A 16,906-nucleotide genomic window follows, 5' to 3' on the forward strand; every position below is an offset into this window, starting at 1 on the left:
CAGCTCAGGATGACTTTGAACTTCTGGTCCTTTCCTGTCGCAGTCTCCTGAGATGGACGATCAATGGCATGTACCCCTACAGCTTCTTTAAAGGCTGCTTAGGATGGAAGCCAGGGCCTTATGAGTGCCAGGCAAGCTCTTTACCGACTGAGCCACAGCTTGAGCCCTACCGTGTATTAGGTATTAGTGTTCTTGTGACCTCCTTGAAGTGCCTCTCACAGGGATGGCTGAGAGCAGGGGAGGGGGGATGGAGGCTTCTAATCACATATGGTCTTTCTGGGACCAGTGGCTATCTTGAGAGAGCCCAAATCATCGCACCAACATGAGCTCAGGTGTGCTCAGAGGAATCTCATTATGAATAACCAGGGGCGCTCCTGTCACTCAGGAGTCAGGGTTGCAGAAACTCTGGACCAGGATCCAGTCAAAGACAAATACAAAGCCCCTCAGGTCCTTTCCTATGACCTGTCTGCAATGTTCCGGAGTTCTGAATGAGCAGTCACCCACCCTTTGCCCATCCCCCGATCCTCCCCACCTCACGCACTGTTCTTGTTTTGTTTTTGACACAGGGTCTCACTATGTGGCCCTGGCTGCCCTAGAACTCACTTACGTAGACCAGGATGACCTCAAACTCATAGAGATCCTCCTGCCTCTGCCTCCCAAGTGTTACCTCAAGCCTCATGGAAATCAGAGGTCAATATTGTGTGTCTTCCCTATTCTCTTTCTACCCTTATTGAAAAAGAATTTCTTGCTGAACCCTGTGCTCACTGATTCAACTAGGCAGGCTGACTAGAAAATTCTACGGATCTTCCTGCCTCTACCTCCCCAGCACTGTAACCATAGGCGCGTGCTGCCGTGCCCAGTTTTTGACGAGGGTGCTGGGGATCCAAACGCTGGTCTTCATGCCTGTGTGGCAGGTGCTTTACTGACTGAGCCACTCCTCAGTCCCGCAGGGATGCTTCCCCTATAATAAGGTTGGTGCTCCCCTTTCTGGTGCCTGTCTCAGACCCCACTGAAGAGGACTGGGGAGTACGTGGCTCAGAGGGTGGTGTGTAGGGCGCTGAGGGGGGAGGGGCAGGGAGGAAGAGGGCCGTTGGGCTCTTGGCCTCTGGTACACCCAGAGGAGGGGCCAGTGGTGACACTGGGTTTCTGCAGAGTCAGAAGGGAGGAGGCAGTGTTGGGGAGTGGTCATGACCTCCTCAGGAGGACATAAATCAGTTGTCTCAGCTCCCACTGCTGCTGGCTCACAGGACGGACCTTTGGGGACCAGTGGTGGGAGCAGGACAAGAGGATGAAGGAGGTGGCGTTGGACAGAGATGTGGCCACATTCTGCAAGGGCAACCAGTGTGTTTCCCTACAGCCCCGAGGTGAGGACACTTAGGGTTCTTTCCTGTACCCTGGCCTCTGAGCCCATCCTTGTCAGTCCGGAGACTCATCTCATCCCCATAGTAAACAGGTCAGGGTGCAATAAATGGGTCAGCAAACGCGCAGAACTCTGAGAGCCCCAGCCTCTATACGGAACCTTCAGGAGACCCTCCACTGGGTACAGTAACTCGAGAGTGCATTTTGAGTTCAGATGGGCCTGGTTTTGGACCCCAACTTTGCATACTGCCTACCCCTATGTCCTCTGGGACTGGTGGTTTCTAAGGTCATTAGTGGGGCACCTTTGGCCCTTAATCACAGTCTCTAGAAGGCAAGGACACCTGTGACAACAGTTCAAGCTCTGTGAAAGGCTCCAGGAATGCAACTGTCCACCCTAGGGGGTTATAATGCTTAACTGGGTCAGGTTTGTTAACAAGACCGGGATCTGGAGGTCTGGGCCCCTGCTGTGTGCATCCACTTCATCTCCCTCCCTCCTCCACTTTCTTCTTTCTTTCTGATCACACTTCTGTAGCCATGCCCTCTGGGGCAGGTGTTGTGTCTAGGGTGCCACTGCATGCTCTGTGGGGTGTGAGCCCCTGATCATGGGCTGCTGTCTTGTCCATTGCAGCCTCTGTAGGGTGTGAGCCCCTGATCATGGGCTGCTGTCTTGTCCACTACATCCTCTGTGGGGTGTGAGCCCCTGATCACGGACTGTTGTCTTGTCCACTGCAGCCTCTGTGGGGTGTGAGCTCCTGATCACGGACTGCTGTCTTGTCCACTGCAGCCTCTGTGGGGTGTGAGCCCCTGATCACTTACTGCTGTCTTGTCCATTGCAGCCTCTGTGGGGTGTGAGCCCCGGATCACTGACTGCTGTCTTGTCCACTGAAGCCTCTGTGGGGTGTGAGCCCCTGATCACTTACTGCTGTCTTGTCCACTGCAGCCTCTGTGGGATGTGAGCCCCTGATCGCTGGCTGTTACTTTGTCCACTGCAGCCTCTGTGGGGTGTGAGCCCTGATCACTGACTGCTGTCTTGTCCACTGAAGCCTCTGTGGGGTGTGAGCCCCTGATCATGGACTGCTGTCTTGTCCACTGCAGCCTCTGTGGGGTGTGAGCCCTGATCGCTGGCTCTTGACTTGATCACAGAGAATGTTTCCTTTTCCTGCTGATAGCTTCCCTGTGAGAAGCACGGTGGCTGTTCTCATCTCTCATGGACAAGCCAGGGGACTGTGTCAGAGACCAAGAGTCCTAGCCCTCCCAGCATCCCACCCCCTGCCACCAGGCCTTGGCTTCTCCCCTACAGGGCTGGACCCTATACCAGCTGCTCCCAGGATGCTGAGGTATGTCCAGGCCATCTTGACAATCACGGCTGTGTTCCTCTCTCTCCTGGCTCTTCTTGTGGTGGGTAAGTTCTCAGGTGACCTGAGCCACCACCGAGTCTCCGTGCAGAGTCCCAAGGGAGCCAAAGGCCAGTCCTCTGGACATTTATGCTCCCCGAAGCAACAATTTACCAACAGTCTAGGCCCAGACCTGGAGTCCCCTGTCCTGTGAGATGGCTCAAGAGGATGGAGGCTTTCCAGAGAGACTGTGTGGGGGTGGTCCTTGTGCCCTTCCCTTTGTCTGGGCCCTAGTTGGTGTGTGTTAGCCTGTGGTGTCAGGGCTACGGATTGAGCTGATCCAGGAATGACTGCTTTACAGTTTTACAGACTTGGAGACCCATGCAGAATGAAGATCACTCGCCTCTGGATAACCTTAATGGACAGGGGGACAGTGAGTAGTCACAGTGAGGACAGAGCTGGGAAGCCGGGCATTGGGGAGCCGGGCCCTGGCACTGGGAGCCGGGCCCTGGCACTGGGAGCCGGGCCCTGGTGAGCCGGGCACTGGGAGCTGGGCCCTGGGGAGCCGAGCACTGGGAGCCGGGCCCTCGGGAGCCAGGCACTGGGAAACTGGGCACTGGGGAGCCGGGCACTGGGAGTCGGGCACTGGGTTCAGCTTCTGTTGCCACATTCTAATTACAACTCCCAATCCCCCCCCCCCCCCTTAAAAGAAAGTCCTTTAAACTTATTTTTTGATACAGAGTCTCATGCAGTCCAGGTTGGTTTCAAATAAAAAAGCTAAGGATTTGGGGAAATAGCAGGGGTCAACACACCCCAAGTGCAATGGGTGAGCCTTGCCCTGGGAAAACCACCTGCTTGATCATGGTGTCTCCCTGATAGGCTGGGCGGTGGTAGCACATGCCAATCCCAGCACTCGGGAGGCAGAGCCAGGCGGATCTCTGAGTTTGAGGCCAGCCTGGTCTACAGAGTGAGATCCAGGACAGACACCAAAACTACACAGAGGAACTCTGTCTTGAAAAAAAAAAAAAACCCCAAAACCAACAAAATAACAACAACAAAACGCTAAGGATGAACTTGAACTTCCGATCTTTCTGCCTCTAGCTCTCTAGTGCTACAGGTGTGTGTTACCACGCCCAGATTAAGTGGTCCTGGGGACTGAACCCATAACCCTGTGCAAACTAAGCAACTATTCTATCAAATGAGAGATGTCTCCAAGCCCCAATTGCTCTGTTTTAAGCACAGCTTTATTGAGGTATAATAGGTGTAAATGTTGGGCACATACTTAAAACTTACAATCTGATAAATCCTCATGAAGGTTCCTGAAACCATCTCTATGGCGAAGATGAGGATCCAATTCACCATCTCCATCCCCCCACTCCCCCCCAGCCCCCCTCAACCCCAACCCTTCCCCCTGCATTTTACTTGCAGCCTTGATGATCCCTCTCATTCCCTCCTGACTTCAACCTCAGGCAGCTGCTGCTTGTCATGACTAAAGAGCAGTTTTGTTATAGAGTTTCATACAAAAAGGGATCAAAAAAATCATGTTTTTCTTTTTAGTCCTTTTTCAGTTATATGATCTGAGAAAAATATTCTGGGTAGTGCTGGGAACTGAACTCAGGCAGAGTTTCAATTTTTCCTACTCCTTCACATGTGTGCAGCAGCCAGTTAGCACTCCATCCACCTTGTTTTTAGGCCTGCATCCTTGGGTGGTCCATCCCTGGAGTCTAGGAAGCTGCAGGGACCAGTGGGCTGCCCTAGGATCACCAAGCGTGTGGAGGTTTCTCTAAAGTATCACACTGCTGCAACAAATGTGTTACAAAAGCCGCTTAAGGAAGAGTTTGTCATGGCTCACAGTCTGAAGGCATGGTTCCTCATGGCCGGAAGGCACGGAAACGAGAGTTTGAGGTGGTCAATCACGTTTGCACCAGGAAGCCGAGAGCTATGGCACTGGTGCTCAGCTCTTGCTATGGCGCTGGTGCTCAGCTCTTGCTCTTTTTTCTTCAGTCTAGGACCCCAGCCCATGGGATGGTACAGCCACATTCCACCCCCCAGCTCATGGGATGGTACAGCCCACATTCCACCCCTCCACCCCCCACCCTCCACCCCCGGCCCAAGGGTCGGGTCTTTCCATCTCAGTCAAACCTCTCTGGAAACTATCTTATAGACATACCTAAAGGTTTGTCTTCTGGATGATTCTAGATCCTTCCAAGTTGATAGTATTAACAATCATAACCTGGAACATTCTGATTTGCCATCTGAACTTCCGTACATAATGGGCTTCTGTGGGTACCTCCTGTTTCCTCTTTTCAGATCATCAACAGCTTGGCAGGATGGCAGAAAAGCAAGAGGCTCCCCAGGGGTTCAGGGGCTATGTGGGGAGTTCTAGCACTTGGCAGGAGGAGCTACAGATGCTGAAGTACCAAATGGACAATGTTAGTTCTCAGGTCCAGTTGCTTGGGAACCATCTGGAGAATGCCAGTGCTGACATTCAGCAGACAAAAGGTGTGCTAAAGGACTCTGGTTCCTTGGCTTTGGAGACCCAGGCACTGAGAAGCTCCTTGGAGTCGGCCAGTGCTGATATCCATAATCTGAGAGGAGATTTGGAAAAGGCAAATGCTATGACTTCCCAGACCCAAGGTCTCTTAAAGAGCAGCACAGAACACACCAGTGCTGAACTCCTCATGCTGGGCAAAGGCCTGAAGGAAGCCCAGACTGAGATCCAGGCATTGAGAGGAAGTCTGCAGAGTTCAAATGACCTCAGCTCCCAGACCCAGAGCTTTCTCCAGCACAGTGTGGACAACACTAGCGCGGAGATCCAGGCTGTGAGAGATCACCTGGAAAGGGCTGATGATGAAATGAGCTCATTAAAGAAAGATCTGGAAACAGTCACTGCCGAGGCTCAAAAGGCCAACGGCCACCTGGAGAAGACAGATACCCAGATCCAGGTGTTGAAAGCTGAGCTGAAAAGCACCAGTTCCTTAAACTCCCATATCGAGGCAGTCAGTGGTCAACTGAAAGACACCAGCAGAGAGTTACAGACCCTGAAAGGAGACCTGGGGGACGCTGCAGCGCTGAAGTCCAAGATCCAGGTGCTACAGAGCAATCTGCAGAAGGCCAAGGCAGAGATGCAGAGTTTGAAAACCGATCTGGAGGCTACCAAAACTCTCACTGCCAAGATTCAGGAAGAACAGAGTCGCCTGAGGGCCCTACAGGAAGCTGTGACTTCACAGGAGCAGGTGCAGAGGAATCAGAGTAAGTGAGAGATGTGTGTGTGTGCGTGTGTGTGTGTGGTGTGTGTGTGTGTGCGTGTGCGTGTGTGTGTGGTGTGTGTGTGTGCGTGTGCGTGTGCGCGTGTGCGTGTGCGTGTGTGGTGTGTGTGTGTGTGTGTGTGTGTGCGTGTGTGTGTGTGGTGTGTGTGTGTGTGCGTGTGCGTGTGCGTGTGCGTGTGTGTGGTGTGTGTGTGTGTGCGTGTGCGTGTGTGTGTGGTGTGTGTGTGTGTGTGTGTGTGTGTGTGTGTGTGTGTGTGTGAATCTGGGGAGCGACAGCCTCTGGGGAGGATGCTGGCCTCTGACCTTTAGCCTCTTTGCTTACCTAAACATCTGGGGAGGAAGATCAGGACTTTAGGAAAAGCTAATAGTTGATTCTAGTAGCAGCCATCCTTTGAACTTTTCTCCTCCTCTTCAGTGTGTGCAGGGTAGGTGCATGTTACATAGGAGTGCACATGAGTATAGAGGCCAGATTGTCTTCCTCAGTCTCTCTCCACTCAATTTGTGTTATCATCTAGTTATTATCTCTATCTATCTATCTATCTATCTATCTATCTATCTATCTATCTATCTATCTATCATCTGTCTATCCACCCATCCATCCATCCATCCATCCATCCATCTTTGAGACAGTCTTTTATTCCTAAGGCTGTCTTTAAACTTGCTATCTAACCACGGATGACCTTGAACTTCTTATCCTCCTGCCTTCACCTCCATGAGTTCTGGAACCACAGAAGTGCCCTACTGTGCCTGGGTTATGCAGTACTGTGGCCAGATATCAGTGCTTTCTGTACAATAGGCAAACACTCTACCTGCTGAGCTACATCCACAGCCCTCCCATGTTTTTGGAGACAATGTTTCTCATCAGTTCCATTAAGCTGACTGGCCAAGGAGCTTAAGAGACCTGCCTGTTTCTGCCTCCCAACACTGAGATTATAGGAACACCGTGCAGCACACTGGACTTTTATGTGGGTGCTGGGAGTTGAACGAGGTCCTCACACTTGTGCAGCCATCTCCCAAGTCCTTGACCTTTTTCTTTAAGGGAAAAGTAGAGAGTATTTTAGGCTTCTGTGTTGGAGGGTCTCTGTCAGAACTGCTTCCTGCTGCCGTATAGAGGAAGCAGCCACAGATACCACAGGGCTGTACTCCAGTAAGACTTTCAGAGAAGAGGCTGCTAGGATGCAGTTTGCCCATCTCTGTTTCCACCTCAGACCTCAGACAATGCCAGAATCACCCACAGGGCAGGCAGAACCACGCACGCATGGTATGTGTCAAAGGGCGTTTGGGAGTTGAGCAGAGAAGGAACATGCGTCTCAGCCAGTTTCCAAACTATGCTGGCTCAGCCAGGCTGGGACCACATGTTGAGAATCCCTGTTTCCCACACTCATCGTCTTTCTCTGAGACCTCAGTTCTTGTGTTGTCTTTGATGTTTCTGACTGATTAAAAGCGGCTTCCTCCTGGATGGGCCACCTGGCTCAGCAGGTGAAGTCACCAAGACTGACAACCTGAGTTTGCTACTCGGAACCCACACAGTGGGAAGGGAGGACTGCTTCCTGCAAGCTGTCCCCTGGCTTCCACATGTGTGCATGTGACGCCCTTCTAACTAATAAATTAAAAAATGTAAGCTGTGCCTCCATCCTGTTTTGTCTTCTCCAGTTTGAACATTCTTACAGAGAACGTGGGTGTGTGCTGGAGTCTGTGGGTGGAGATGAAGTCAGGAAGTGAAAGAGGTTACCAGTTGCAGGATCAGAAGTGGACTGAAATGGCTGGTGACAGTTATGGGTGGGAGAATGTTGTATACCAGAAAGCAGGTATCTGCAGAGAGTGCTGATGGGTGACCAAGCTGAGACTCCCCAGGAGTGACAGAGACACCTAGGTGTCTTGGAAAACTGCTTCTAGGATGGGGCCATGGGACTGGGATGTGATGTCCCAGCCCTGCTCCAGGAGCGCTGAGCATTGGAATTGGCAGGGCTTGTGGTCATCCAAGGTCAGACCTGGTACAATGGAGGCTGGCTTTGGGACATCCCTGTCTGCTTCTGACTCTTCCTCCCGAACTTTGTTCTAGATCAGCTTCTCCAGCTGATCCTGCAGGGCTGGAAGGTCTTCCGTGGAAGCTTGTATTACTTTTCTCACGAGGAGAAGTCGTGGCATGAGGCTGAGAAGTTCTGTGTGTCCCAGGGAGCGCACCTGGCATCAGTGACCTCTCAGGAAGAACAGGTCGGAGCTGCGGGCCTGGGGCAGGCTGAGGAGTGGTGTATGGTCAGGGCCACACAAACTTAGCCTTTTGTCCCCCTGATGGGTGGTGGAGCGCCTCATGTCCCCATTAGGCAAGGAACATGTATTTGCTGAGTCCCCAAGAGAACTCTGTACTGAGGCGGAAGCACAGCCAGCTGCTGCCACCTGCTCAGGGAGGGAGGAAGACCTTCCAGCAGATACCAACAAGAAGGGAAGGAAAAGACACCTGTCCCACACTTCAGTCTAGGAGATGCGACTCTCTTTCTTTCTCTCATCTCCTGCCAGCCTTCCTTTCTGGGCATCGGTCTGGATCAAAATGTTCAGTAGAAGCCTGCTGAAAAGGAGATGCAGGCCCTCTGGGAGCTTGACTTACTCCTAAAGGAGGAGGACCCTCTAAGGAAATGCTGTCCTTAGAGGGCCTCCACTTCAGGGCCTGGAAGGAACTCACTAGCCTAACAGGGGACTATGCAAGGTTCAGGTGGGCTCAACTTGCAGAACTGTCTGTTCCTTGCCATTCTCCCAGGACTTGTTACAGCTCAGCTAAGAATAAAGTAGGATGAAAACTTCTGTCCCAGCAAAGCCACACCCCTTAAGACAGTCAATATGGGGGAAGCTGCTCCAGATATTGGATAAGCCATGGAAGGTTCTGGAAGCTCCTGCATTGAGAAGGGCTTCCTGCTCAGGGGTCAGGGAAGGGATGGTTCCAAGAGTCAGTTCCTCACAGTCCTGCCTCCTTTGCACAGGCATTCCTGTAAAGTCCACAAGTACTGTGTACCATTGGATCGGGCTCACTGACCAGGGCATGGAAGGCAACTGGCGCTGGGTAGATGGGACACCATTCAATCATGCCCAGAGCGAGGGGTGAGTCTAACCTCTGTTTAGCACTGTCTGGGCATTGTCTTGGGCAGGCTTTACTGTCCTATGTGTATGATCCTGTCCAGTGAGTGTTAGTTGTGTGTGTGACATATAGAGTGTATATGTGATGTGTGCATGGAGTGTATATGTGTGTTCATATATGTGGTGTGATGTGATGAGTGTGACATGTATGATGTGCATTGTAGTGTGTGATAGGACATGTAGTATGTGGACCTATGAGGCCAGAAGAACAGCATCAGAAAAGGACAGGCCCTGGGGCCGGCAGGCCAGTTGTGGTCTTGTTTTTCTGATTTCATCTGTCCATCTGTTTCCTGCCTACTTGGCCCGATTCCTTTGATGGAGAGCCTCCGAGTGTGATTTCTGTGGAGGATGCCCCTGCAGACCCCGGATGATCTGTAACAGAGCTAGGGCAACCTCAGCAGGGCCACTCTGGGGGCTCCTCCGGCCCCAGTCCTGCCCCCATCCTGAGGTCTCTCTTTATGCATGGGAAAGGAATCCTGCTTTCTCCAGCAGAGTAAAGCCATGTTGCTTCCAGGTTTTGGGGAAAAAATCAGCCCGACAACTGGAGACACACGAATGGAGAGTTTGAAGACTGCGTCCACACGCAGCAACTGTGGAATGACATGATCTGTGGGGCCAACTACCCCTGGGTGTGCAAGAAGTCCATAGGTCAGGCTGTGGCCTGAATGGGCCAGAGCTGAGTCCCAGAGCCTTGGACTCGCCACGGGCTTCTTGTGTCCGGCGCTGCCCCTTGTTTAACCATTTCATGCTTGCCTCTGGTGGCCCCTCCAGCGAGATGGCTTCTTAAAGATAAGCTTGCGTGCTTGTGCCCCTTGGCACCCCAACATCCCTGCCCTGTCAGGTCTTCAATAAACACTCACTGAATGGAAGAAACTTGGTACTCGTTTGTCCTGTGGCTGCCCTTCATCCTCGCGTCTCCCGGGACCGGCCCTCCTTCCCATCAGGGTTTTTCTGTTCTTCCAGGCACACTTTCCACAGGTTTTGCAGTATGCAGACGGCAATAGGGGTTCCCCCAGAACTGCAGGGCCTTCTTAAGTCACCCCAGGTGTTCCATGGGTTTCTTTTGGGTGCAGATGGGGTCCTGTTTCTCTCCCTTGTCCCCTGGAGGTGGGTGGGGTCTCTACCCTCTCGCTCATCTCCCTAATCTTTACAGGGACTCTATGTTCTGCTCACCTTAGGATGAGAACCTCAGTAGCTCTCTGTTGGTGTCTGTGGAACACAAGGAATCCCATGCAGGTTTCTGGATCTCTGTCTGTCTGTCTGTCCTCTGGCTTCTTCATACTCTGCCCACAAGTTTCAATGAGCTCTCTCTTTCCTCAATGTGGATAGAATGCCAGACCTTGGTTAATACTCTTTTCCCTGCTCTGTGGAAGAACTTTCAGAAAGAAAGCCATGGGGGCCACAGGTTCCCCATTTGCTTCCAAGCTCCCTAACTTGGCCCAAAGTTTTAGTCTGCCTGTTGTCCAGTATCTAGAAATAGTGGTTTTCTGTATGTTAGTATGATGAGTTTTTTAGTTGTTTATGGCAAAAGGGCTCCTCCAGCTATGTCCAGAACTGGAAATCTGGGGTCTGGAGGGATGGCTCTGTGGTTAAGAGTGAGTACTGCTCTTGTAGAGGACACTAGTTCAGTCCCCAGAACTCTTGTCAGCAAGCTAACAACTGCCTGCAGCTTCAACTCCAGAGAGTCCATGCCCTCTTTGGGCCTCCGTGGGCACTGCACTCATGTGCACATACCCCTACACAGATGCATGCACGTACACATAATTAAAAATAAAGTAAATATTACAAGAGAAGTGGAATTTGTTAAGTCTGTTATTATTTTTTGGCTGAACAGAACTTTATCTTGTTCATACTCATTTTTAACATTGTTTTAGTTTATTTCTTCTTCCTCCTCATCCTCTTCCTCCTTCTTTGTGTGTGTGTGTGTGTGTGTGTGTGTGTGTTTGTGTGTAGCCATAGGAGCCAAGTGGCTCCATGTTTTATTTTATTTTATTATTATTAAGAATTCATACACTATATTCTGATCATAGTTCCCTTCCTTCATTTCCTCCAGATTGTCCCCATTTTTCCATCTACCCAACTCCATGCCTTCTTTCCCTCTCTCTTTAGAAAACAACCAGGCAAGTAAAAACAAGAAAACAGATTTAAAAAACAATGAACAAGCACAAGAAACACACACACACACACACACACACACACGAGAGAGAGAGAGAGAGAGAGAGAGAGAGAGAGAGAGAGAGAGAGAGAGAGAGAGAAAGAGAGAGAGAGGGAGCAAAACCCATAAAAATAAAAAATTGGAAACTATAATATATAAGCGAAAACCAGTAAGGTAAAAAATGCCCAAACAAAACAACATGAGACAAAAAAAAAAAAAACCAAAACAAAACACAAAACAACAACAACAAAACTACAGAACGCCATTGAGTTCATGTTTGTTGGCCACCTATGACATGCAGCCTACCCTTAAGTGTAGTTTGCATACCCAGTGAGACTCCACTGGAGAAAATTGATTTTTCCTTTGTGAGCGTTGTCAGTTGGAGACAGCTTCTCGGTTCGGCATGGCAGCCATGTCACTTCCCTCTCTCAGTGCTGGGACCCCATGTGGCTTGAACCTGTGCAGGTCCTGTGCGTGCTGCCCTGTCTCTGTGTTCATATGTATGTCAGTCCTGTAGTGTCTGGGAGACAGTTTCCCGAGTGTGATCCATCCCCTCTGGCTCTTACAATCTGCCTGCCTTCTCTCCAAATTGTTTCCTGCGCTCCAAGGGGAGAGATTTGATGGAGCCATCCAATTTAGGACTGAATGTTCCAAGATCTCTCCACTCTCTGCATATTGTCCAGTTGTGGGTCTCTGTATTAGTTCCCATCTATGTAGGAGGAGGCTTCTCTGATGATGTCTGAGTGAGGCACTGATCTATGAGTATATCAGAATGTCATTAGGAGTCATTTTATTGCTCTCTCTCTCTCTCTCTCTCTCTCTCTCTCTCTCTCTCTCTCTCTCTCTCTCAGCAGAACAACAGTATTTGGTTTTCCCCAGGCCTATGTCCTATCTAGTCTCAGTTTCTTGGTCACCTGAGCAGTGTCAGACAAGGGTTTCATCTCATGGAGTGGGACATAAATTCATTGAGAGACCAGTTGGTTACTCCTGCAATGTTCATGCCACTGTTGCCCCAATGTATCACTCAGACAGGTCGCCACTGTAGAGCAAAGGGTTTGTAGCTGCGTTGGTGGTTACCTTTTACCTCTGATAGCGCGCAGATTACCTTTTAGTAGCATGAACACTAGTCAGTAGCAACAAAGACTCTAGTTAGGCACCAGCCTAACTTCTCTGGGTTCAAGGAGATATGTATTATCTTCATCAACAGGACTTTACCACCAGCTTGTAGAGTTCAACAAACAGCCTTGGCAATAGCCTGAGATGTTTGGGGGTTTCCTTTGGTCAATGACTGGAGTAGATGTGGCTCATTCCTGGCACTGAGAGGTCCACTTGGTGGGAAGATATCTAGGTGGGGCATGGCCTCCCCTGTTATTTGGTGACTCCCTTTTTATGTATATATTTTAAGCAGCTCCTACTGTGGTAGGTTCCCAGTGGCCCCTCAAATGGCCTTTAGTTTTTGCTGTCTCTCCCTGCATTGCCTCCTTTACTCGTCTCTTGGGTCCCCCTCTTTGTTTAATCATCTTGTTCCAGTCTCCCCCATTTCCCCCATAGCTGTATATTCTATTTCCTCTTCCTTGAGCAATCCTCCCCCTCCCACAGTTGCTTACTTTATACTTAAGCTCTGTGGTTATATGGATTGTAGCACTCCTATTGAAGGCTAATATATAAGCCACATATAAGAGAATACATACCATATTGTCTTTTTGGGTCTGGGTTACCTCACTCCAGTTGAGTTTTTCTAGCTCCATCCATTTACCTGCAAATTCATGAGTTTTCAAAAACTTTCCATTGTGTAAATGTACCACATTTTCATGATTCACTCATCTATTGATGGACATCTATCTAGGCTGTTTCTGATTTCTGGCTATTATAAATAAGGCAGCAATGAGTCTCTGTAGCAGAATGTTGAGTCCTTTGGCTATATGCCTAAGAGTGGTATAGTTTGAAGTTGAGGTAGATCTATTCTCAGCTTCTCGAGGACTGCCACACTGGTTTCCATAGTGGCTATACCAGCAATGGATAAGTGTTCCTTTTTCCTCACATCCTTGCCAGCATGAGCTGTCATTTGTTTTATTGATCTTGGCCATTCTGACTGGTATAAGGTGAAATCTGAGAGTAGTTTTGAATTGATTTCCCTGATGACTAAGGATGTTGAAAATCCCTCTAAGTATTTCTCAGTCATTTGTGTCTCATCTTTTGAGAACTCTTTTTAATTCTGTACCCCATTTAAATGGGTTATTTGTTTTCGAAGCTTTTCATTTTCACGAGGTCTGCTTATTGCTGTTCTTTTTTTTTTTTTTTTTTTTTTTAGGTTTTTCGAGACAGAGTTTCTCTGTGTAGCTTTGCGCCTTCCTGGAACTCACTCTGTAGCCCAGGCTGGCCTCGAACTCACAGAGATCCGCCTGCCTCTGCCTCCTGAGTGCTGGGATTAGAGGCATGCGCCACCACCGCCTGGCTGCTTATTGCTGTTCTTAGTAGCTGTGCTATCAGTGTCCTGTTCAGAGAGTCTTTTCCTGTGATAATGAGTTCGACTAGTCCCCGTTTTCTCTTCTATTAGAGTAAGGGTATCTGGTCTTATGTTGAGGTCCTTGATCCATTTGGGTTTGAGTTTTATGCATGGTGATAACTATAGATCTGTTTCTATTTTGTGGAATAGTTTGAGGAGTATTGGTTATTGTTAATTCTTCTTTGAAGGTCTGGTAGAATTCTTCCCTGAATCCATCTGGCCCTGGGCTTTTTTGTCATTGTTGTTAGGAGACTTTTAATTACTGCTTCTATTTCACTAGGAGTCATGGGTCTGTTTAAATGGATTTAACTTTGGTAGGCCATATATATAAAGAAATTTATCCATTTCTTTATTGCTTCTTAGTTTTCTATCAGTAGGACTACATTTCATTTAGCACTTTTCCAGTTAAGTAGTTTTCACTCTTTCAAAGAGCCAGTCTCAAGTGTCACATTCACAAGGCTGTTTCTGCACTTCTGATTTCATGCCAGTGGGCTCTTCTGGAATCACACTGTTCTAATTATTGTAGTTTTGTAATGTGTTTTATTGTCTGGTAGGGAACATGACACTTAAAAGCTATTTGTGTGTTTATGTGAGGTGTGATATATCCAAAGTGTGTGCATGTATATGTACCCTAAGAGTATGTCAGGGGTCCTCTTCTGTCACTCTTTGTTCCTCAAGACCAGGTCTCCCACTAAAGCTGGGACTTAGAAATCACTCCTAAGTAGGTTTCAGAACCTATCACAATTCTAATAAAGTTTTTATTATCTTGAGACATGATAGAAAGAGAAAATTACAGGGACCTTGGTAGTAGGGACAAAAGCCTCTCACCCAGGAGTCTGGTTGAAGCCTTTTTTCAGGCTAGTTGAGAATCAAGAAATGGAACATAGTTATCATTTGCTTATGACCTTCCTTCCCTGTACACCTGCAGCTCTCTAGAAATCCCATGAAAATTCCCCTCGATAATGAAAGGACATATTTAATCCCCATGGTGGAAGCTTAGTGGCTCCTGGTTCTGTTTATCAGCCTGGAATCCCATCCGAGCCACCCTGTAATCTCATTACAAAAAAGGGAAAGGAAAGGTAACATTTTAGCCATCCTTTGAGATGGAACCTGAGCCACCACTTACTTGTGACTCTTGCTTGAGGAGTCCATATCCACACTTGGGTATATTTCCGTTTTCCCCGACTGTCTCTTCTAACTCTTGTGCTTACAAATCTATGTTGAAATGTATTTCAAAGATGGCAAATTCCTCTTTGGGACACCCATGCCAGCGTATTTACCAGTTTAATAAACCCAATTCTGCTTCCCACTGGCTTACCCTGACTTGGCTTTCTGTGTCAAAGCCAAGAATCCTGGTTTTACCTGAGATGAATCCCTAAAAGATGAAGGGACCTCCTCAGGTTGCTGTAGGTGACTGTGGCACTGTGCTTCTGTCCCTCCTGATGTTGACATTATTTTAACACAATAGGAACATTTAACACAATTGGCCATTCTCGGGAGATGAGGTATTGGTGCAGTTTTGAGCAGTCATGATTTCTTTTTCTTTTGAGGTAGGTCTCACTGTGTCATGCAAGGATGGCCTCCAAGTTTTCCTGGCCCAGCCTCCTGAGCACTGGGTGTAGACATGAGCCACTACACCTGGCTATGGTATTCTTTTAATATTTTGTCACATCTGTAGCCATAGTAAAATGGCTTGTTTGTCTGTCTCTGTGCACATAATGGTTTACAACGATATTTTAATTAGAAATAATTATTCACAATTTTATACATACGAATATATAATATACTTTGATCATATCCCCCGTCTCCCAGTATCCTTTTATTTCTCTTTCCCACTCGATAGCTTCTTCTCTTCTCCTAATTTTGTATTTTTAAATTAGGGTTGCTTACATGCACGTGGGTGTGGGGTTCTTTCCTGGATCATGGGCAACTTACCAGTAGCTTTACCCCTGGAGAAAAATGACTTCCCATTCTCCAGCAGTCATTAGCTACCAAGAGCTCCGCAGCAATGGGTAGGGCATCACAAACCCCTCTCCCATCTATGCCAGAACTCTGAATGGCTTGATCCTGTGAATGGCTTGATCCTGGTTAGATCTTGTGCAGACCGCCACGGCTGCCGTCAGTCAGTTCATGAGTACAGTGGTCTTGCCGACTCCAGATGCCAGCATTGGGCAGTCCCCTCCCCATTCTCTGACTCATAGATTCCTTCCAGCCCCGCTTCCCCTGTGTTCCCTGAGCCTTGATGGGTGGGGGATGGTGGTGGAGATGCAGATGTTTTGTTTAGGCTTGAGTGCTCAGTACTCACTTCTCAGTAGTTGTTACATTTTTCTTGTACAACCTTCCATTCTTTGTTTTAGAGTTTCCCAGCTTCATAGCCTCAGAGGCCAGTATTCAATAATGTCCTGCTTTGGGGAAATTTTCTGAGCACATGAACAATTTTTTATAGATGTTCCATCAGTACATTGTTTAAGTTTAGCTTTTGTAATGCATATTATCCTACATCCTTATTTATGCTTTCTTTACTCAAGCTAGTAATTTATGTGAATTTAAAAAAGATTCATTTATCTTTTCAATATATGTATATGTGTTTGTGTGTGGTTATGTGCCCGTTTGAGGAATATTCACTGTGTGTCTTCTGTGGGCCAAGTACTTTCCTAAGTTTTAGGTACTCAACAGTGAACCAATACAACAATCCCAGTTTTCACAGGGCCAGTCCTCTGGCAGGGAGGAGAGGAGAGGGAGTTAGAACGTAAGCTTATAGGAAAGACCCTGTGAGCTAGAGGTCTGGGGTGCTGGGGTGCTAGAGTACAAGAAGCCACACATCACTCTAACTACCCACTGTCAAAAGACAGAAGGGCAATCTGGTCGTGATGGTGCGCTCCTTTAATCCCAGGACTCAGGATGCAGAGGCAGCAGATCTCTGTGAGTTCGAAGCCAGTCTGGTCCACATAGTGAGTTCCAGGACAGCAAAGGGCTATGTAGATAGACTCTGTTAAAAAAAAAAAAAAGACAATTGGGCGGAGGGAGGGCAGGATTGTTGATAATTTCCCAGGGTCAGTGCTCAGGCCCAGGCTGGCTACTTCTCCTCCAGAGCTTGACAGAGGCAGAGGGGTGAAGTTCTCCACAGACTGACTGGAGCCTTCTGAGGAGACAG

At 48.6% G+C, this 16,906-nt stretch overlaps 1 protein-coding gene across 1 annotated transcript; it reads left to right on the forward strand.

Annotated features, from left to right (window-relative positions):
• The first annotated feature begins 322 nt into the window (after positions 1 to 322).
• Clec4f (C-type lectin domain family 4 member F) lies at positions 323 to 9,771 on the forward strand. The gene is given in 6 exon segments (XM_059257082.1): positions 323 to 332; positions 1,248 to 1,364; positions 5,004 to 5,945; positions 8,025 to 8,176; positions 8,919 to 9,055; positions 9,606 to 9,771. Coding segments are annotated over 6 exon segments (1,524 nt in total).
• Positions 9,772 to 16,906: the final 7,135 nt, after the last annotated feature.

The sequence above is a fragment of the Peromyscus eremicus genome, chromosome 3, assembly GCF_949786415.1.
Source record: "Peromyscus eremicus chromosome 3, PerEre_H2_v1, whole genome shotgun sequence".
NCBI lineage: Eukaryota > Metazoa > Chordata > Mammalia > Rodentia > Cricetidae > Peromyscus > Peromyscus eremicus.